We start from the raw sequence: 22,390 nt of genomic DNA, 5'->3' as shown, positions 1-22,390 counted from the left end.
GAAAAACAAAACGGAAAAGAAAAATATATTTTCTTTTAACTAATTCAGTTTCTTTTATAAACGTAATGTCATCATATATCTTGCCAGCTTTTTTCCCTAAGAGACCTGATAAAGAAAAGTCATGATGCTTTCCCTTCCTTAGTGAATGAAGAAGGTGATATCTGGAGAGAGTCAGCAGCTTCAAGTTCCTCTGTGTCAACATCACAGAGGAACTCACATGGTCTGTCCCTACTGAGGCCATTGTGGAGAAGGCTCACCGGTGCCTCTTCTTCCTGAGACGGCTGAGGAAGTTTGGAATGAACCACCACATCCTCACACGGTTCTACACCAGCACTGTAGAGAGCATCCTGACTGGCTGCATCACAGCCTGGTACGGCAACAGCACCGCCCACAACCACAAAGCCTTGCAAAGTGTGGTGCAAACTGCCAGACACACCATTGGAGGTGAGCTTCCCTCCCTCCAGGACATACCAGGTGGTGTGTGAAAAAAGCTCGGAGGATCAACAGAGACTCCAGCCACCTGAGCCATGAGCTGCTCTCACTTCTACCTTTAGGCAGGCGGCCCGCACCAGCCGACCCCCAAGCAATCAGTCTTTTGAACTCTTGATCTCTCACGATCAATATACATCAGCACTGCACTTTACTCATCTTACACTGGACTGTCATAAATTATATTCTCACTTAACAACACATTGGCAACTGACTATCAACCAACAGCCTGAATGTCAATACAGTACAATACAACCTACTGTATATTTTATATTTTGTGTTGTGTAAACCTGAAGTTTATTGTAAATTGGTATGTATCTCATCACTGTCATGACGGCAATGTTGCTCAGAACTGCACCCAAGACTTTCACCCACTGTTGCACTTGTGTGTATGGTTGAGTGACAATAAAGGGACTTGATTTGATTGGATTTGATCTCTCAGTATTGTAACAATGAAATGGTATATGATTTCTGGTTGACTACAGTATGTGCAATTCCCAGTTGGGTGATCGGGAAAATGCTTATATCCTTATAAACAGAAGTTAAGATCTGTTAGATCAAATATGATCTATAGGCTATGAGTTATATAATTTCATTTGTTCATATCATGAATGACTGTTTTGCTTAAATTACTGTATTTCAGTGTTATTAGATGCATTACCTTAAATAATTGACTGAATTAATGATTAATGATTGACTGAAACAAAATCAATTTAATTGATACCAGCAGTTGAGTCACAGACACTATGGTTAGTGGTCAGTTATGGTACTTTGGAATGAAGAATAAGCAAACAAACAAAGAAAACTGTAATCTTCTATATTTGCTCTCTGGCCCGTGTTGTCTGGAGAGAGACAGACCACCCATTTGTTTCCTCCCCCATACTCAACCCTCTCCACACACAGCTCCTGCCCTTTCCAAGTTCTGCCATCCTTTGACAAAGATCACTGTATTTATTTAATTATTCGCTTCGTAATGTGGTGTAGCAGAGCAGCGCTCGGGAGATTGCGGAGGATCGGTACTGAAATCGCTCCGCGTACCGTTACCGGATTTCATCGCGCGATGTCCACGTTACCGAAAGTGTATGTGACGCGCAAGGTGCCGCCGGTCGGACTGGAGATTCTCCGCAAATCCGGACAGTAGGTTTGAAGTCGTCATTTACTCACGCGCTAGCCACATGAAATGTGTTGCACTGTGATCAATGGCGTAAAATGCGCACTCACCGGAATCACATATTATTTTGTTCATGTTAGAATGTTTTTACTTCAGCCTACTAAGGAACAAACATTCACTTAATATGACATTATTTTAAAGAGCAACTAATTACACATTATTAGTACTATTTCTATTTTATTTTATTGACACATAAAGTGCAACATGGACTTATAATGGAAAGAGTAGGCGTACCCCACCAAGACCTTAATAAAGTAAAAATGTTTGTGAACTAAACATTAGGTAAACATGTGAAACTTCTGCTCAGCAAAAGATAAGTGACTGAGAGAGAACAGAAAGTTAATAACAAACTTGACGAATTGAGCTTTCTCTGTCTGAGCTTTAGGTTGAAGGAAGTCACTTGTAGCCTAACTTAATTATTATTATATTTTTTTTCTGCCTATTTCTTTAGATATCGTAATTAATTTTAGTCCTGATATAATTAATTATAAAATAATAAAAATAAAAATTGTCGGAAAAAATTATGAAATAAAAATACAAAAAACGAATTAAATAATAATAATAAAAAAATGCCAGCATTGCTTATTATTTGTCAATGGCAGTATGGTGTTTAAAATATATTATTATCAGTATATTAGTGGATCAGACTAATATGTCAACAGATTTGTCTGCTAATACAAATTAATTTCATAAACAAAAGCATTCCAAATTCATAATAAAGTGTAATCTTTAACAAAATTAAATCATGAACACTTAAAATATTTGAGTTTCATTGATTTAATTTAGTTAAAGATTACTCAATTATATTTTTGAGAACTGTTTTTATGAAATTAAAGTGCATAAATCATGTTATGTTTTTGTGTGTGTAATGAACTAATTTTGATAAAAAATTATATTGATAAATAATTTGTAAAATATAATACAAACAATAATAAAACAAAAAAGTGCCAAATATAGAACAAATTAAAAAGAGGTAAAAATTATGCATAAATCTTTTTTGATCCCCTTTTCTCCCAGTTTTGGAATGCCCAATTCTCACTACTTAGTAGGTCCTCTTGTTGGCGTGGTAACGCACCTCAATCCGTATGGTGGAGGACAAGTATCAGTTGCCTATCCGTGCATCTTATCACGTGGCTCGTTGTGCATGACACCACGGAGACTCACAGAACGTGGAGGCTCATGCTACTCTCCGCGATCCATGCACAACTTATCACGCACCCCATTGAGAGCGAGAACCACTAATCACGACCTTGAGGAGAATTTGGTTGCTTAGGAGACCTGGCTGGAGTCACTCAGCACACCCTGGATTCGAACTCATGACTCCAGGGGTGGTAGTCAGCTTCAATACTGACTGAGCTATACATTTGTTATGAAGTTGAAATGCTTTATGATTAAAAATAGGCTTAAATATGTTGTTTGAGTGTATATCATATTAGTATATCAGACTCATATGTATTTTGGCAGTATGTTAAACTTTATTTAGGGAGTTTGTGAGCACTTCCAGTGATATTACCTGTTTTGTTTCAGGTAATCTAGATTTCATTGAATTAAAGATACAGAGCTGCTCTCCCCATGTATTTCTCTTACCCTTTATTTCCTTCTCTCAATTCTGCTTACAAACTCACAGGGTGCAGTTTGAGATGTGGGATTCTGATGACCCTGTGCCCCGACAGGAGCTGCTGAAAAAGGTCAAAGGTTGCGCTGGAATACTGTGTGTACTCACAGAGAAGATTGATGCAGAACTACTAGATGCTGCAGGTTAACTATTAATAAATAGTTATAATTTAGACCAAAAAAATGACAAATTCAGTGACATGGTTAAATGTGTTTGTGTGTGCGTGTGTGTGTCAAAAATGCAGGTCCAAATTTGAAAGTCCTCAGCACTATGTCAGTGGGCTTTGATCATCTTTCTTTGGATGAACTTAAGAAAAGGTCAGTTGCATGTGTAATATTCAATTAAGAATATCTTGACGTGTGCCTTGGGGATATATGTGTGTGTGTGTGTTTTTTTTCAGGGAAATCAGCGTAGGCTATACTCCGGATGTTCTTACAGATGCTGTTGCTGAACTGACAGTTGCCCTGTTACTCACTACATCAAGAAGACTCATTGAGGCTACCCACGAGGCAAAAACGTACTAAAATCATCCTTCAGCACTCACAAACATGCCAGGAATAACTAATCATCCATTAGAAGGCTGATTCATTCTCATTACTTGTGTTTGTTTAGGGGTGGCTGGGGAACATGGAGAACCTTATGGCTGTGTGGTCATGAACTAGCAAACAGCACAGTCGGCATCTTGGGACTAGGGAGGATTGGTAAGGAATAGGGTGGCATAACGAGTATTTTTTAAAATAATTTATTGGATTAGCAATATCACACAAGCTGGAGTACTGTTAAACTGAATATCATCACTGCCCCCAATGGCCAAAGCTAGAACTACAGTTTAACTCATGCGTATCTTTGCGTGACACTAGTAATTCGGCACATCGGAGCTGAATTTGGGGGCATGAAAATTGTGGAAGTAACATACCGATTTCCCATTAGATCATGTTGACCATTGAGTATTGCCAAGCAATGGAGGGCTACAAACAGTCAAGCTATACTAAACATCAGCACTCTGCGTATGCAGTTTGTCCAATCAGATTAGAGGACTTGAACTAATTGCTGTATATATGAAGCCTCCACATGTGATTCGTCCTCCACCACCTGGATTGAGGCGAGTCACCATGCCACCATGAGGACTTAGAGAGCATTGGGAATTTGGCATTCCAAATTGGGGAGAAAAAGGGGAGGAAAAAAAACAAAGTTTCTTAGGTGTGTATGTGTGTGTGTTTGGTAGGCGTGGCTATTGCAGAGCGCCTAAAGCCGTTTAAGGTGAAGAAGTTCATCTACACAGATGTAGAGCCAAGACCTGAGCTCGCAGACATGATACAGGCAGACTATGGTGAGAACACCTCCCCAATTTTTATAATGGTGAAAGGAATAGTTCACAAAACAATTGTCACCATTTACTCACCCTTATGTCATTCCAAACAATATGACTTTCAAAAGAGGACTCAAAAGGGGTTATTCACAGATTTGAAAGCGACTGAAGCAGGCAAATGTCTCCATGCTAATTGTGAGCCATATTCCAAGTCTTCTGAAGGTATATGGTCACATAGTATGATGAACAGACTGAAATTTAAGTCGTGTTTCACTCTTAAATCTTTGATCAATTCTTGTACACAGAGCCTAAATCAAATATGGTGACACTTCAAACCTCATTGAGATTTAATGTTATTGACATGAAGGTATATTTGATTTGTACACTGTCTACAATAATAGTCAATCAATAATTTGATTTGAGAGTGAATAACGACTTCAATTTGGGCCTGTTTATCAAAGTGATCGCATGCCTTGAAAAAACTTGGAATTTCACACACAAGTTGCATGGACTACTTTATGACAATTTTGGGTGCTTAAGCTTTAAAACGAGTCGCTATCAACTGCTATTGTCTTAGCAAACGAAACATTCTTTAAAAATAGCCCCTTCAGTGTTCCACAGAAGATAGTAAAACAGGTTTGTAAAGACATGAGGGTGAATATATAAAACATTTACATTTTCGGATGAACCGTTCCTTTAAAATGATAATGACTTGAAAGTTGCGACTAAAAGGAAGCAAAATAATAATCTGTGTGGGTTTAGTCTCTTTAGATGAGCTGGCAAAGCAGTCTGATTTCCTGGCAATATGCTGTGCTCTGACTCCAGAAACTCAAGGGATCTGCAATAAAAACCTCTTCACCAAGATGAAGAAAAACTCCATCTTTATCAACACAAGCAGGTAACAGTTTGCCTAAGATGACTACAATAACATCATGTATGCAATTCAAATACCTGTGTGCAAGGCAAACCGAGACTTTCAGTAGAGTAACAAAATTCACTTCAGTTGAGTAACAGTGCTGATTCAGTTCAGTGGGTTCCTGAGAAAGGCACTCCTCTGCTGCATGACTCTGATTGTGTTCTTGTTGTAAAGAGGGGGAGTGGTTAATCAAGAGGATCTGTATGAAGCCCTGTCCACTGGTCTGATCGCTGGAGCTGGGCTGGATGTCACCACACCTGAACCGCTGCCCACAAACCATCCTCTTTTCACTCTCAAAAACTGCGGTAAGGAGTCTGTGCATGTATGTTTCAGGTGCACTCACTAATTTAAGGGTTAAAGGAATACTTAACCCAAAAATGTAAATTCTCCCATTATTTACCATGTCATCCCAGATGTTTATAACTTACTTTCTTTTGTGTCAAGTCAAAAGGGTCTAAAACTTTGAAGTCCAAAAAGCACATTAAAGCAGCTTAAAAGTAATCCATACAACTCCAGTGGTTTAATCCATGTCTTCAGAAGAAAAATGATAGGTGTGGGTGAGAAACAGATCAATATTTTAGTCAATGTTTTCCTATAAATTCTATTCCCTTCCCTGTAGAAAAAACAAAAAAGGACTCTTGGCCTCGTGCGACCCCGTGTCCTTCTGCGTGGATATTGTGTTTTGTCTTCTCTTCTCTATACGCTATGCATAATTTAAGTTTATTTAAACTGACTGATCTCAGTTCAGGACACTCTGAGCAGTCAGGAGAGTTTGTCTTTGGGAGAGATGCCATAAAAACAACATCTGGTAAGAAACCTAGTTAAGTTTTTACATTGAAACCTGTTTGAGTCAAAAGTCTCTAGTTTCATCTGATATGCCATTTAATTTTTTATTTATTTATCATGAAACGCCAGGGTGTTAAACATAGTGACCACTATAGTGGAAAATAACCCTATAGTTTTTCATTAGAAATCCTATATTTACTGTGCATTTTCACATTGAGAATATAAATGTTGCTTTCAGAGGCTTTATATGGAGTTAGGATGAATATAAGGAGCATTTCGAACTGTTCTGCGAACAGTGCAGACAGACAGCACACTGGAGGTTAAGTCATTCACTAAATAGGGAGCAAGGGAGCATCCTATGCAGCCAAGTGCATTCAATCCTAACATCCAACCCAAAGTTCAGTTTCAGGCTGCAGATGATGTTTGGACCACTCAATATGTTTTGGCAAACATGAGACAATGGTAATCAGTACATAAATTCATAAATAGCTGTATTTAAATGCATAAATATGTTCACGTTTAGCAGCAAATAAAAAATACAGCACAAATTATGGTGACTCCAGTGCTGAGGTCGCATCAGCATTTCACTGTAGATGCTAGAAATGTCCCCTTACTGAAACGGAAAATATGATTGGTTTGCCAATATTTAATTGTGTCCAAAACGAACGTTCCATTTGGTCACTCAGTTGAGTCAGACTGTCTTTCTTGACAGTCTTCAGTGTGCTTTTAGAGAGGATCTCTGTGCACTTTTCACTTGCATTGTATGGACCAACAGAGATGAGATATTTTCATAAAAATCTGAGTTCTGAAGAAGAAAGTAAGTAGTCATACACATCTGAGATGGCATGAGGGGAAGTAAATGAGAGAATTGTAATTTTTGGGTGAACTATCCCTTTAAGGCTTGACAGACGTTCTTTGAAAAAAATAAATAAATAATACCTGTAGCAGACTTTTTGGTAAAATTGGTGATCTTGTGTTTGTATGCAGTGATTCTTCCCCACATTGCCAGTGCTTCCTATACCACACGGAACGCCATGTCTGCTCTCGCTGCCAACAACCTGCTGGCTGGACTCAGGGGAGAACCTATGCCTAAAGAACTTAAGCTCTAGCGCATAACACCAACAATTAACATAAAAGAAAAACAATGCTGAACCCCTGACTGTGTTCTAAAATCAAAAGGGCAGTGTTTGTGAGTACACAGACAAAGTTCACGGTCTAAGATCAATGATCTACAAAGAGCAAACTCAACAAAGTCAAGCAATGTTCATGCATGTCTAACAAGCCTTAGCAAACCTTTTAGTTCATGTGTACCTTTGGCTTTGTTAGATTAGGACAGATTGCAGTATTAGGAACTTTTACGTTTTTCCTATTCTAATAAAAGAAATACATAAATACATGAATGAAGAGACAAGAGTGAATATCTAACATTCTTCATGATTTTATTCACTTAATTTATTGTTAAAGTGGTAGGGAAAAATTAGTGCCCTACCAATGTGAATTTAATTATAGCAAAAACACAAACAAACATTAATTTCTTCACTTTTGTCATCTCTAGATCTGAACCACATAAATGGTCAAAGAAGGCAGTTGTTTAACTTCTTTTGCGATTCACCATGTCTTGTTTTCATCAGACTTTTGTTTACACGGTGTACACATTGTATGCACATACATTCAAATATAAACTGAGAGTTCAAACAGGATTTAAATATGATATTCAGTATGTATATTTTGAATATTATAACAGAACCGTTTCAAAAACATTTATGTTTCAACTTCTATGTTAAAGAAACACTCAGGCACAGATGTATCATGAATGATTCGGAAATTGTTTTTTAATAATAAAGTACAACACCTATAATTCAATAGATATATCTCTGTGTTGCTTTGCACAAATTTGCCAGGTTTAAGTCTTTGATAAGTGGTTAAGTCTTAATTTGCCATAATTATGACCTTTGGGTTCCTCCAAACTGAAACAATTCAAGCAGGGTCAATATTTAGCTCAATGGCAACAGGCATTACTGCAGTCAAATAAAAGATGGCATAAACAAAAAGCTTAAAATCTTCAGTAAGGTAGCTTATTTACAGGTTGGAATGTGTTAATAAAAGCAGCTTTTAAACATATTACACAGTTATACTCAGTACCCTCATACAGTATCAAACACATCACACAAGACAACATTACCCACAAAACAACAAGACTGTTATATTATAATAAACACAACTCTTCCTTTTAACAACCACCAATACAATGACAACCGAATCCTGCAACATCATAATTTTTTTATTTACAGTGATTTCTGTTTCTTTTTAAAAAAAAGATGTATATCTGTAAGTCCACAAAACATACAACATTATAGCCATAACAACTGAAGGTGCAATTTTGTTTTTTACATCATGGTCCATTTTCACTCTCTATTATTCTCTTTGTCCAACTAAATTTGTAGGCACATTATTAATAATCTTTACTAAACTTACAACTGCACCAAAACAACTAAGAGCTAACACTTTTCACAATTTGTACGAGACGGCAAGTTATAACTGCTTAAGGGCTAGACGTAACTGTGGAGCAAAGCAAAGAGAAAGTTCCCGGTCTTTCTATGCAATGCTCTGTTGATGCGTTTATGTCTGCAAACGGCCCTTATCAATGTACAACTGAATACAACAGAAACAGGCAGAAATACACAGTGATACAGATGGAAACACATTTACATTTACCTTTTCTGTGCATAAAGGAATACCTTTCAATTAAAAAGGTATCCCTTGTTTGCTAAAGATTTCATTTGGACCACATTCATATTTTGTTCTAGACTACGTTATGGAAATTACTTTCCAGAATGCACTTCATCATTAAAGGTATAGTTCACCCAAAAATGAAAATGTTCACATCATTTATTCATCCTCATACCATCCCAGATGTGTATGACTTTCTTTCTTCTGCTGAACACAAATAATAATTTTTAGAAGACTATCTCAGCTCTTTTGGGCCTTACAATGCAATATAATAGGTGCCAAAAATTAAAAAAAAAATAAATAAAAAAAAATCACATAGGCTTTATAGAAGATAAATAAATATTTTCAAAAGTGATATGACAGGTGTCGGTGAGAAACAGATCAATTTCACTTTCTTATTCTTGTGTTTTTGGTGATTCGCATTCTTCTTGCAAATCGCCCCCTACAGGGCAGGGAGAATAATAAAAAACAAAAAAAGAACAAATATTTATCTGTTTCTCACCCACACTTATCATATCACTTCTGAAGACTTGGATTAAACCACTAGAGTCTTATGGATTACTTTTATGATGCCTTTATGTGCTTTTTGTAGTGTCAAAATGTTGGCACCCATTCACTTGCATTGTATGGACATACAGAGCTGATATATTTGTCTAAAAATCATAATTTGTGTTCTGCAGAAGAAAAAGTCACACACATCTGGGACGGCATGAGGGTGCGTAAATGAGAGAATTTTCATTTTTGGGTGAACTATCCCTTACTTGTTAAGTGACAGTAAGGAAACAAAGCATTTATTAGTTAACAGATATCTTGGCAACAAGGCTACTGATCAATTCTGTTTATTTGTACATGGTCACCATTTAAAAATTTAACAAGAAATTTAGCTCTGAATTTGCCCTCTTTTAGAAAGCAGTTTATTTGACCTTTGAAAACTGTAACAGCAGTGATTTTGGTAGGCTTCTCATTTCATAAGCCAAACCATTTGCTCCACGGCATCCACGTACAACTCACCACGCATCCCGAGAGCGAACCACATTACAGTGACCACGAGGTGGTTACCCCATGTGACTCTACACTCCCTAGCAACCAGGTCAATTTGGTTGTTTAGGAGACCTGGCTGGAGTCACTCAGCATGCCCTGGATTCGAACTCATGACTCAAGTTGGCATTATTTGAAATGTCAAGTTTTAGGCTCATAACTCAAAAAAGCGATGTTCATTGAATTTATCTGACAAATCTATAGATCTAATAGACAGATTTTAAGTGTTCACATCTCAAAAGACTGAGTACAGAAAAATAGAATATGGGGAATATCCATAATCCCTTGCGCTTGAATTATTGAATTATGTTTCCATGGTTAAGAGAACGTATGGGGGCATTTGAATAGTTGCTATGAAGAACTCAATAGAGGTTGTTGCTCTTGTAGTATCATTTTTGTTGTACAGTTGCAAATAGTTGTTTTGTGTGATGTCATTGTTAGGGTGATCTGTGTCGACTTTGGTCAAGGATGACCCCTTGTGCATGTGCAACTGAAGTTCAGGTATTTATGCATTTCTGTGGAAAATTAAGTTTATCTAATGACTGACCTAGAATCGGTTAAAATCTTCTTTATTTTAGCTGTTATTGTATGATCTAAATGTTAAAAATTCTACAAAAATTAAGTAGAAATAACAATAAAGTAGAATCACATTACTAAACAAAAAGTTTTGGTAAATTATTTTTACATGGCCTTTTGTACATATTGCTGCATTTTCCTGGAGAAATGAACACTAGAGGTGCTACAACAATGACTTTATTCCCTTTCACACAAACAAGAGCAAAATAACCGATTATCAGTTTGTGACATCTAACATTTTTACTATAGTGCATGACGACGGAGCATTAACTATAAAAAACAAATCTGTTTTTGAACTCTGGTCCTGTTGATTTAAAACTCAAAGCTTTAACCTAAAAATCCTCATCTGCTTGGGAAAGAATTTAACTTGCTGTTAGCGCCACTTAGTGGACATTTCATCTTCGAACTGTCACGATATGTGTAAGGAACCATGTAATATAATTTTGCAAAAATGTTGACGGAGTCACATAATTTTCCTGAAATCAGCCTGGCTAAAACACTGACAGCACGCAACAGACAACTCCTCTGACCCCCCTGTGTCTTCCATAGAGTACTTGAAGCTAAAAGCCTCTGATCACAGACATTTAAAAGACATTTCAAAGTGAAAAATCCAAAGCAACAAGAGAGCACACCATGGTTATGCTCACACAGCAGCAGAATACAGTTGTCAGTCCTTTTTGGAGAGCTAAATACGGTTCTGGGAAAGTTTCCAGACGAACAACAGCATTCTATATCCATAATGACCATCTTGCATTTTAAAGAGTCATTAACGAATTTCGAGAGCGATGATGCATGCTGTATGAAGTCGACCACTAGTTATGTATGTGTATGACATAAGGGCACAATTCACAAGCTATTCTTTGATTGCAGTCAATCACTCATGGGATACGAAAATTGACAGAATATAGGGGAATGGTGTGGTTTTAACCTTTTTCAGATTTTCAGCATTACCAGTTCTAACCTGTGGTATGTTGCAGGTGCCTGGTAGCTTACCGGCAATCAATTAGTTGATTGCTTCACCTGCTAGGAACTATTTTAAAACCCAAGGACACATATTCTCGCTCGCTCTCTGCCATCTTGCACTCTGCACTGCATCAGTGATTAAAACACACCATCCACTTTTTCTAATATTAATCTTTGTAATTAAATAAACAACATTTTCATTGGCAACTTTTGTCGCAGTGTCCTTTAAGTTGCGTTGTTGATCTACGCACACAGTATGCGTGATGGCAAATATCGTCATCATCACAGTCCATGTGGAATGTCCGCGCGTGGGCCAGATATTTTAGAAACGTGGATAGTCCACGTCTGTGCGCATCGTTGCGCATGCTATTGCCTTTGACTGTGCTAAAAGAGTTACGCGTTGAACGCGTCCATATTTGTTCACTGTCAGAAGAGTATACTTTGAAAGGCAACGTGGTTGACCGGGTGCGATCCGTTCCGGAACACACAAAAACAAAGGGCCTTACTTCTGTTACCTGATCTTACAGCTATTATTCAATCAGCTCCTGTTTGCCATTTTATGTTATTTGTGTCACACCTGCAAGTAAATACAGTTTTCAATCCCAAACACTGACAGTGAGAACGTAGCCATTTCATCATAAATTGTTGAGTATGTTAAGAAAACTCCTACACCGATGCAACATCTATAACAGCTTAAAGTGTTATAATACTGTTGATAATCTGGTAGTCATTTTACACCATATACAGCTGAGCAGATAGGTAGATCTAAGACTATGGTGCACAGGTCTGCACATACTTTATCGTCTAGAAAGCAGTAAAAAAAACTGAACGGTGGCCACCCATTGTTGGATGGTGTCTTTGGAGTGGCTTTATCAATAAGTGAGTGTTTAATCAGAGCAGGGCATTAGCCATTTCAATGTTCTGCCATCGTAAGCAGGTTGTTTTTGAGTGCTTGTACAAGTGACTGGACTGACTAAAGCGCTTGCCACATTTCAGACAGGCATATGGTCGCTCTCCCGTATGAACTCTGATGTGCTTCTTGCAGTCAGTCAGAGTGAGAAAAGTCTTACAGCAGATCTTGCAGGCATACTTCCTGGCACCTTCCACGACCAGCACGTTGTGCTCTGAAAGTGCCTTCTTACACTTCGACAGAACATCTGCAGAGGCTCTTGTCAGCTGGGGGAGCGGGTTCAAGTTTGAGTTGCCACTGTTTTGACCTACAGAAACAGAGCCCTCAAAGTTGACCCCATTTAGAAGCATTGTGGAGGAAGTAGACGAGGAGGCTGTGTCTTGTTGCTGTGAACCATCTGTGTGCATTGAAGCACTACCCAAAGGAACTTTGGGAGCAATGCGTCGGTATGCGTGGCACGCTCCAGCACCACCCCTGGTTGAACGAGAAAACGTCTGCAACCCCAAAATGTTGCGTTGGAACTCCAGCGCCAGCTGTTCTACAGCACCAGTGTGAGATGTTGCCAACGAAGAGGATGATGCTATTCCATCATGCAGTGGCCGCAGCAGGAGCGACTCTGGTTGCAGGTCGGAGCAGACCTGTGACTCCCCTGGGAGCAGGTGCATTGAGGAGGAAGAAGCAGTGTTGACGGAAACAGCTGGTAGGAAAAAGTGAGCAGGATCGTGGTCAGTTTGAAACTCACCAGTTGTAGTGTTGGGAACGTTGTCAACACTTGTGGCAAGGTTAGATGATGTCGCTCTGCTAACAAAGCTCTTTGGGCTCAGGAAACTAGAGATATGCAATCCAGAGGAGGACTCCAAAGCATCACTGCAGAACAGTGCCTCTCCTCCTGCTCCTAATCCCTTGCTTCCTTTAATCAGTAGTTCGGAGCTGGGATGGGGATCGGAGAAGCTGCGCTCACTGCCCTCCGGACTCAGCTCCAGCTTTTCTACAACTGTCTCCACCTGAAAAACATCACACTACTTATTTATCAAAGGGTCAATGCTGACCAACCGGCTGCAATATTCAGTTGCAGAGCTGCCTCTCTACTCTATATATAGTGTGAACACAAATCACGACAAGTGTAATCAAAATCACGAATTAATGACTCTAATGAGACAATTCTTTTGAGATGGTTTTAACACTGGGCACGTTTTCTGTCGTTTGAATCAGAGCGTGATTGTTCCCAGCACCCCCGCAGTGTTGGTCTGGTTTCAGACTTACATATGGTTCTGTTGAACCCAGGTGCTTTTCTGTCGTTAACTTGTGTCACCACAAACGTGCACACGATGGAGAACACAATGTGGGTCACTATATTTGTGTGTTTTTTTATATTCATTTGATGTCATTATGCACACAAACAAATTGAACTAAACTTGCGCCTCTGTGCGTTGCATGCCATATTTCAGCAATACAATTTTACATGTGTTGTGTAAAGCCCAGAGTATCCTTTGGCCAGAAGCTAACCTATGCATCTGCGTACAGGGCGCTTATCACAAATTTCGGCTGATTTCACGAGCACTGACACGTGTGGCCCGATTTTTCTAACCGCAGGTACTCTGAACGTGCAGTATGCGCAAATGCCTGGAATTATTTGCACTAATCAATGGGTTCACAAGGTGGCAACACTCACAATTGAGCCGTTGCTGTCACCAAGAAGCACTATCAGTAGATCGCCGCTAATCACCACTAAAAAACAGAAGACGAAGGTGGAAACAATGCTTAGTGTTGACCAAAAGTGAACTATGCTTTGGGCTCAAAATGATGTGAAGCTCTAAAAAGTTTTAGGAAAAGTGTGTGGTTTGTTTATTTGGACAAATTTGGGTTTAAATTGTCTAACCTAACAATCAAATACTAAAAAACATATGTAGCAGTAACAAAACAATATCCAGTGTCTCACTAACTTAATATTAACAACAATTACCTGGTCACTCCCTTCTGCCTGGGAAGTAACATCGCTAGTTTCATCCTCAGGAGAACTCAGTGGTTCACTCTTCACCACAACCTGCATATGTTGCTCCTCTTCTTCCTCACCTCCACTCTTGATCTTCATTCCATCACTGTACTCCTCTTTATGTGGCAACAGCAACATGTTTTCTGCTCCGGATCCCATGCCCCCATCCGATTGGCTGGGAAGCTGCATGTCTTTGTGGGTCAAGCCCCTTCGGTAGTCATCTTGCTTTAGTAAACCTCCATCTTCCCCAGCGACGATCTCCTCCGCCATTTTACTGTGAGAGTCTGGTGAAAGAAGCTCCTCTCCACCCTCTCTGCCTTCTCCATCCCCCACAATCCCCTCTACCTGCGAGGAGAGGCGCTGCCTCGCCCGTTCTGGGGCAATCAGAGACAAGGGCTGTTTGCGCTTCATGAAACGACGTGTCGGGTGAGAACCACGCTGATCTACTAACGCGTTCCCACATGCTGAACCTGTTCTCCTCCCGGTCCCTGTAGCCCCATCTTCAGCCCCACCCAGAGCAGAGCTGACCAGGCTCAGGCCAAGTTGCTGCAGCAGAAATGAGCGCTGGAAGTGAGAGTTAGCGGCACTTGCTACTTGTTGCTGCTCGGAGTGATGCTGGCTACCACGCTCTACTGGAGGAGACATGGGAAGAGTGCGAGTTGTTAGATAGTGCTTGCAGGCTTTCACAACAGCGTTTAGATGCAGGTGAGAAGCAGCCAACAAAACATCCATCACGTTACTCTCCCCTAGCATCAGCGTTGATGTGTACATCATGTCCATGAGAGCAGCAAATGCTTCAGCCGTCACCACCTCAGAGTCCAGGTGGATCATTCTCGTGCTAGCGTCTCCCTCTGCAGCAGTAAAAAGGGCTCTGAAATGTGTGCTGCAGGCAGAAAGCACGGCTCGGTGGGCCTTAAAGTGACGGCTGCCCACCATGATCACACAGTCACATAACTGTCCATGCTGCCGCTGGTAGTTCAGCTGCTTGAAGATCTGTTCAAAGTGCCCTGGGAAATCCATGACCTGAACAAATTCAGAATAGAAATTAGAGGACTGTTAAAGGAATCATGGCATGAGGAATCAAAATTTCCTTGATCTTTTGACATACAAGAGGTCACTGTACTATAAAAACATACTGTAATTTTCATAAATGAAAACTTCGTCCTTATTAGAAAAAGAGCATTCATTTAAACAAGGCTCTAGAAACGGGCCATTTGGAATTTGTGGAACTTGTGATGTCACAAGGACCAAATAAATCTGCATATGACTGCCTCTTCAGCAAGACATCAATGCCTATTTGTCTGTCATTGCACCCTTGGCCCCACCCACTGGTGCTCAGACAGTAAGTCACAGGTGAAGAGGACAGAGATGGGCCTGTCATGAGAGATTCATCCCAAGGAGACTTACACAGAACACCTTCATGGACCTTTCTGGATTTAAATATTTTTCTACATAAACATGCACTAGACGAACGGCTTTGACCATTATCATTCATCTTGCACCTCTGTTAAAAGGTGCAATGTCAAGTTAGATCTCTAAAAAGGAGAATTGTTGTGCTGCTGCTAACTTTAATTGTTAAGTCTTTTGTAAACATGCAGTATATGGATTCTTTGTTCTTTCTGATGCGTTTCCGCCGATGTTCGCTGCGTTTTAAGAGCGGTACAATCTCAACTTTTATCGCCACCTACTGGTCGGCATCTCAATCAGCTGCTTCCACTGACTGAGAGAAACACATGCCATCATGTGTGTAAACAAACATGGACGATCTGTGAGATGTCGCTCCTGTGAAGACCAGGCTATCTGCTTTGGCGTGTTGAAGCCAGTTGAAGCACCTCAACATCACGTGGATTGTATTACATTTGCGTATTCAGAACATTTCTGTGTGGATTGTATGTTTTTGGCTCATATCAGTGTGGACTGCTTGTGAACCAGTCACAATATGATTCAAGCTTTGCAAAGAAAAATGGGGCAGTTAAAGCACTATTGGTCCGCAAAAATATAAATAAACAATTTAATTCATGAATATATCATATGTTATGACTGTTTGAAAGTTTATGGTGCTGCTTGAGAGAACAGTGTAATATATTTAGATGACATGTGTTCGGTGTACGTTATGTGTTAACCCTGAAATGTAGTTTTATAATGTTGTGTGGAGTTTGCTCATTTTCGTAGGATTGGGTTTCAAATATGGATGCATTGGAAGAACTACACGATGTTAGCCAATCATAACAGTATGTACATAAATCTGAAAGCGCCAGAGAGCTTTAAACTGAGATTTTCAGACCGAGGACCAGAGACAGGGTGGAAAATGATTATATATGACTAAATTATAAGTTATATAATATAAGATATTAATATTATAAGTGGACCTCAGGGAAGATAATAATATATATATATATATATATATATATATATATATATATATATATATATATATAATATATATATATAAGATAACGATATATATATATGTATATATAGATGGATCGTAATGGCCGATATATATCGCCGAGGCCAATAAATCGGTCGTTATTCAGAAATTGTAATTACACTGGCCGATACATTTTCCCATGTGTCCGACTAGTTTTTTTTAAGGCCACGAGGGCACAGAGAATTGCCTGTGAAGGAGCATCTGAGACATGTTATCTACCGATCACAGTTCGTTTTGTTGCTACGTTCCATCGTGTTACTACAATAATAGACCGGTGTGCAACGCAGTCTCATTTAAACGGTCCGCATAACAGTGCAACTTCAAAGAAATTTGCCTCGTGTGCACTGTGTGTAAATGCCATATTCACAGTGTACTGTATGTACAACTGGTTTGATCGGGTCTTTTATGAGAAAATGCGATTGTTAATGCACAAATGCAATCCATTGTTGCTGGACTACTGTGTGTACTGTCATTTCCTTCTTTCTAATATATTAACAATTTCGTCATGCAGAAATAAATTACTAAAATTTTATGACTAAACAGAAATCAGAAGAAACAGCTATCTACCATTTAAAATACAATAATAAATACAAAGATTATTAAATATAATAAAAGTTTTTAATTTATGTAACTTATTATTATAAGTTATGTGTGAAATTGAGTAAATCTAGTGCTAAATAAGATTTATTAATGTTTTAGAAATTTTATGTTTATGTTATTTACTATATTAAATTGTGTGATGTATCGGCACTGTATCAGTCACACTGCTCTCTGGATATCTGCATCGGCTATTTAAAAACGCATATCGGTCGACCACTAGTCATTAATGCTCGAACGATTTTCTAGCAATGTCTTTTAGTAATGAACAAAATATTAATCAAATTGTATTTTTATGCCCTATGAAACTTTTTAACATAAATATTTGCACATACCATGTTGCTGCAAGGAGATACAATGTGAACTTATTTCAATTCAATTAAATGTATTTGCATAGTGCTATTTATATTTGGTTCCAAAGCAGCCTTACAGAGAATTGGGTCTCATAAACACACAGTGAGCGAGACAAAGGTAAAAAAACTTCGTAAGATGGTCATTTTAGGATGAGGAAGAAACAAGACTCAGCTGAGGAAGCCCAGCTCATTTATTTAAGAAAATACTTGCAAAAATATACAGATATGTAGACCCAAAATTGTTAATTGATTTAATATGATGCAATTGAGCAACATAGTGTTTATGATAATATTGCATACTGTATAATATAATATATTGTACAGTATAATATCATACTGATAAATTTGTTCTTGTTTTATTAAATTAGTTATTATTAGATGTCAAGTCTAATGATGACAATCAATTATAAGAAAAAAGTCCATGCAATAGGATGGATGCAACCAGTGTTTGAGAGACAGTGTTTATGTCTAACGAAGGATGAGTCTCTATGATGCAGTAGGAGCAATTTCAGAATTTCTCAACGTCTTCATGTTTTGCAAATCCTTATGAATACTTCAGGCAGCAGTGATGCAATAGTAAAGCTTTAATACCCTTAATTTGTCAAACTTATTGTGTGAGATTGACTAAACAATTTATAACTTGACCTCATGTGCTTTTGGTTAAAACTGCTTATTAATCTGTCTATTATTCATTTGTCTGACACATCAGGGTGTAGGACTGGGTGGAAATACCGATTTTCAGATGCAGCGTGAACGTTCTCCATTCTTAAATCCCAAAATACATTTTTACTCCACTGGCAACCCTTAACAACAATGAGAGGAAATCGCTCACATTTGCAACCAAATTTCACACTATGTGACTAAAAATATATATGATAAGCCATTGGCTGAACGGCCAGTTTTATTAAAGAGACAGTATCGATCTTAACTAGTGTTCAACAAATCAATGTAAATAAATAATAGTAAATAGTTCAAATTAGGGGTGAAAAAATGCATCGATGCTTTGATGCTTGATTACAGAAATTAAGAATCGATTATCATTACTATATTAATACCCAATGTGATACCGATGCCATCTCAGATTACACAGGCATCCTCACAACAGACAAGATGTAAGCAAGATTGAAGGAAAATGTGCACTTTGAAATTAATGGACTGAGTTCGGCTATTTGTGTCATTATTCATAACTGCTTGCTCCATTTATTGTTGTCGCTTTCGTCCCCAATAATGATATGTTTGAATAGCTTTATATCTCCATAAAATTTGCTGTCTAAATTAAGAATGTTCAGTAAAAAAAATTTACATTTTTGTTCAGCATATTTTTAAAAGAAATTATGAATCATTCCAAAATTAGCAAATTCAGAACAAATTTGAGATTTCACAATGCATTGTAATTGTTAGGTAAAGAATCGCAATCAAGTCGTTGTCAGAGCAACTCAGAGCCTCTAGTACAAATTGCATGTAAACATGTAACAAAGTATAATGCATGCAATATTAACATTTATTGATGGAATACATTCATTTGTTCATTTTTGAGAAGCTAAAATATGCCCAAAATGATGGAGATTTAATAAAATACAATTATTTATATTATATAAGTATAAATATACACATTCACCTAAAAGGATTATTAGGAACACCTGTTCAATTTCTCATTAATGCAATTATCTAATCAACCAATAACATGGCAGTTGCTTCAATGCATTTAGGGGTGTGGTCCTCGTCAAGACAATCTCCTGAACTCCAAACTGAATGTCAGAATGGGAAAGAAAGGTGATTTAAGCAATTTTGAGCGTGGCATGGTTGTTGGCGCCAGACGGGCCGGTCTGAGTATTTCACAATCTGCTCAGTTACTGGGATTTTCACGCACAACCATTTCTAGGGTTTACAAAGAATGGTGTGAAAAGGAAAAACATCCAGTATGCGGCAGTCCTGTGGGCTGAAAATGCCTTGTTGATGCTAGAGGTCAGAGGAGAATGGGCCGACTGATTCAAGCTGATAGAAGAGCAACTTTGCCTGAAATAACCACTCGTTACAACCGAGGTATGCAGCAAAGCATTTGTGAAGCCACAACACGCACAACCTTGATGCGGATGGGCTACAACAGCAGAAGACCCCACCGGTACCACTCATCTCCACTACAAATAGGAAAAAGAGGCTACAATTTGCAAGAGCTCACCAAAATTGGACAGTTGAAGACTGGAAAAATGTTGCCTGGTCTGATGAGTCTCGATTTCTGTTGAGACATTCAGATGGTAGAGTCAGAATTTGCCGTAAACAGAATGAGAACATGGATCCATCATGCCTTGTTACCACTGTGCAGGCTGGTGGTGGTGGTGTAATGGTGTGGGGATGTTTTCTTGGCACACTTTAAGCCCCTTAGTGCCAATTGGGCATCGTTTAAATGCCACGGCCTACCTGAGCATTGTTTCTGACCATGTCCATCCCTTTATGGCCACCATGTACCCATCCTCTGATGGCTACTTCCAGCAGGATAATGCACCATGTCACAAAGCTCGAATCATTTCAAATTGGTTTCCTGAACATGACAATGAGTTCACTGTACTAAAATGGCCCCCACAGTCACCAGATCTCAACCCAATAGAGCATCTTTGGGATGTGGTGGAACGGGAGCTTCATGCCCTGGATGTGCATCCCACAAATCTCCATCAACTGCAAGATGCTATCCTATCAATATGGGCCAACATTTCTAAAGAATGCTTTCAGCACCTTGTTGAATCAATGCCACGTAGAATTAAGGCAGTTCTGAAGGCTAAAGGGGTCAAACACAGTATTAGTATGGTGTTCCTAATAATCCTTTAGGTGAGTGTATATATATATATATATATATATATATATATATATATATATATATATATATATATATAAAATCATAATGTACCTAGTTAGAAAGTCCCCTATATAGGGCTGGGAGATAATATCTTTCATATGTAAGCAAAATTGGCATTACACTTAATTACACCCATATGAATTTATATCAATTCGAGATCTTGTGAATCGGAATCGAATCGGGATATCTGTATTGATACCCAGCCCTATCAGGGTATGTATTTGGGAATAAAGGAATAGAGAAATGCAATAATAAGAATTATTATTAATTAATTAATTAATGTGCTGTGTTGTAACAGCTGTAATACATCAATTAAACCATGAAGATCATCCATGATAACAAAGTTTCAGGCAAACATCACAAACTATATTTACTACTTTAAATCTATAATAAATTCAGATGGTATCATCTTCAAACAATGCAAGCAGCTTGCGGAAGCATTGTCATTTTTAAAGCTACATTTATATAACAGTGATGGCTACTACAAAGTTGCTGCAGTTTAACTGCGGTACACGTTATTTGTAGTATAGTAAGGATGGTGATTTTTGTAAGGGGTAAATCTGTCTACACATCACCACCAACAGTGTAGGCGAAGTCGAAACAATTACAGACAGGCAACAAAAGACTTGAATCTTCTACAAATGTGTACTAAAATACCTTTTCAAATCACTAGTGAAAACTTTAAAGAAGCATATCACAAAACAAGACAGAATGACAGAACGGGGGGACGGGTCCCCCATCCCACCTGGAATCTACGCCCCTGCTTATGTTAGCGCGAGCCTGGTTTCCTGAACACACGTATTGTTTATATGACAACTGTGCAAACAGGAGAACAGATATATAAACCATAGTTCTTGTTTTATATATGAAAATTAAAGTAAACCAATATCACTAAAAGTTTTAATAGGCGATAAAACGAGGAAGTGGTTATTTTGAGGGTTGACGTGATTCTGTTGTTAGCTACTAGCTCAGATGTTACAATCAACACACACTTACTCTACACGTCGTCTTCAGAGAGGCCGGGTTTGTCCTCTGATACCATCCAGGAATGCATGCAAAATCTGTCCATAGGTTAGGTGACACATTGTGCTATCTATTTAGGGATACAATGGAGACGCGAGCCAGGGGAAACATCACATACGAAATCGCGTCTCTACTGTTAAGAAGCAATGTGCATGATAATCACATTCCGCCACCTGCTGTACTGGAGAGGGCAAGCGCAGTCTGAAACATACAGTCAAGCTTTAATTAAAAACGTATTTACTCACCCTCAGACCATCCCATATGTGTATTTCACTTTCACTTCTACATTCTTCTTCTTCTTTTGTTTTTTGGTGATTAGCATTCTTATGTGCATATCACCAGCTACTGGTCGGGGCTGGTCAAAGGTGGAGATTTATAGTAAAAAGGGACTTAAAGGTGAAGTATGTAAATTTGTATATCAAAATATGTTCTACTTTCCCAGTTTATTGTTCATTGACAACTATAAGTAGGCCATTCGTGGGTTTACCTCCCCCAAAAGTATAAACACTGAGCCTTCCGGGCACTTTCAAAACATTGATGTTTATATTTTGAGGGGCAAGTTCAGCTCTCCTCATCCACATCTAGCTCAACCTTTAGCGTGAGTTTGGGGCATGGCTACTGGAACTAGCTGTTCAGCCT

The 22,390-nt window shown here is 38.6% G+C and overlaps 2 protein-coding genes across 2 annotated transcripts; one reads left to right on the top strand and one right to left on the bottom strand.

Annotated features, from left to right (window-relative positions):
• Nucleotides 1–1,379: 1,379 nt before the first annotated feature.
• On the top strand, nucleotides 1,380–8,139 carry grhprb (glyoxylate reductase/hydroxypyruvate reductase b). Its single transcript, XM_052137629.1, has 9 exons — nucleotides 1,380–1,626; nucleotides 3,288–3,418; nucleotides 3,520–3,592; nucleotides 3,676–3,792; nucleotides 3,888–3,976; nucleotides 4,501–4,605; nucleotides 5,347–5,482; nucleotides 5,675–5,805; nucleotides 7,274–8,139. Exons 1-9 carry the CDS (start codon nucleotides 1,463–1,465, stop codon nucleotides 7,393–7,395), a joined length of 1,068 nt encoding a protein of 355 aa, XP_051993589.1. The 5' UTR covers nucleotides 1,380–1,462; the 3' UTR covers nucleotides 7,396–8,139.
• Nucleotides 8,140–11,493: 3,354 nt separating this feature from the next.
• LOC127651677 (zinc finger and BTB domain-containing protein 5) lies at nucleotides 11,494–21,872 on the bottom strand. The gene is made up of 3 exons (XM_052137628.1): nucleotides 21,725–21,872; nucleotides 14,467–15,519; nucleotides 11,494–13,507 (listed from the first exon to the last, which is right to left on the bottom strand). The coding sequence occupies exons 2-3, from the start codon at nucleotides 15,514–15,516 to the stop codon at nucleotides 12,485–12,487; spliced, it is 2,073 nt and encodes a 690-aa protein (XP_051993588.1). The 5' UTR covers nucleotides 15,517–15,519; nucleotides 21,725–21,872; the 3' UTR covers nucleotides 11,494–12,484.
• Between the last annotated feature and the right edge of the window lie 518 nt (nucleotides 21,873–22,390).

The sequence above is a fragment of the Xyrauchen texanus genome, chromosome 11 (genome assembly GCF_025860055.1).
Source record: "Xyrauchen texanus isolate HMW12.3.18 chromosome 11, RBS_HiC_50CHRs, whole genome shotgun sequence".
Classification (NCBI taxonomy): Eukaryota; Metazoa; Chordata; class Actinopteri; order Cypriniformes; family Catostomidae; genus Xyrauchen; species Xyrauchen texanus.
This window is presented reverse-complemented; position numbering and strand designations above follow the sequence as displayed.

What these genes read in the sequence shown, in the direction of transcription:
- grhprb (XM_052137629.1), top strand. Translation starts at nt 1,463, where the DNA reads ATGTGGTGTAGCAGAGCAGCGCTCGGGAGATTGCGGAGGATCGGTACT. An exon ending in CATGATACAGGCAGACTATG is followed by an intron (nt 4,606 to 5,346) that starts GTGAGAACACCT and finishes GTGTGGGTTTAG; the next exon opens with TCTCTTTAGATGAGCTGGCA. An exon ending in TTTCACTCTCAAAAACTGCG is followed by an intron (nt 5,806 to 7,273) that starts GTAAGGAGTCTG and finishes GTTTGTATGCAG; the next exon opens with TGATTCTTCCCCACATTGCC.
- LOC127651677 (XM_052137628.1), bottom strand. Translation starts at nt 15,516, where the DNA reads ATGGATTTCCCAGGGCACTTTGAACAGATCTTCAAGCAGCTGAACTAC. An exon ending in AGGCAGAAGGGAGTGACCAG is followed by an intron (nt 13,508 to 14,466) that starts GTAATTGTTGTT and finishes GATGTTTTTCAG; the next exon opens with GTGGAGACAGTTGTAGAAAA.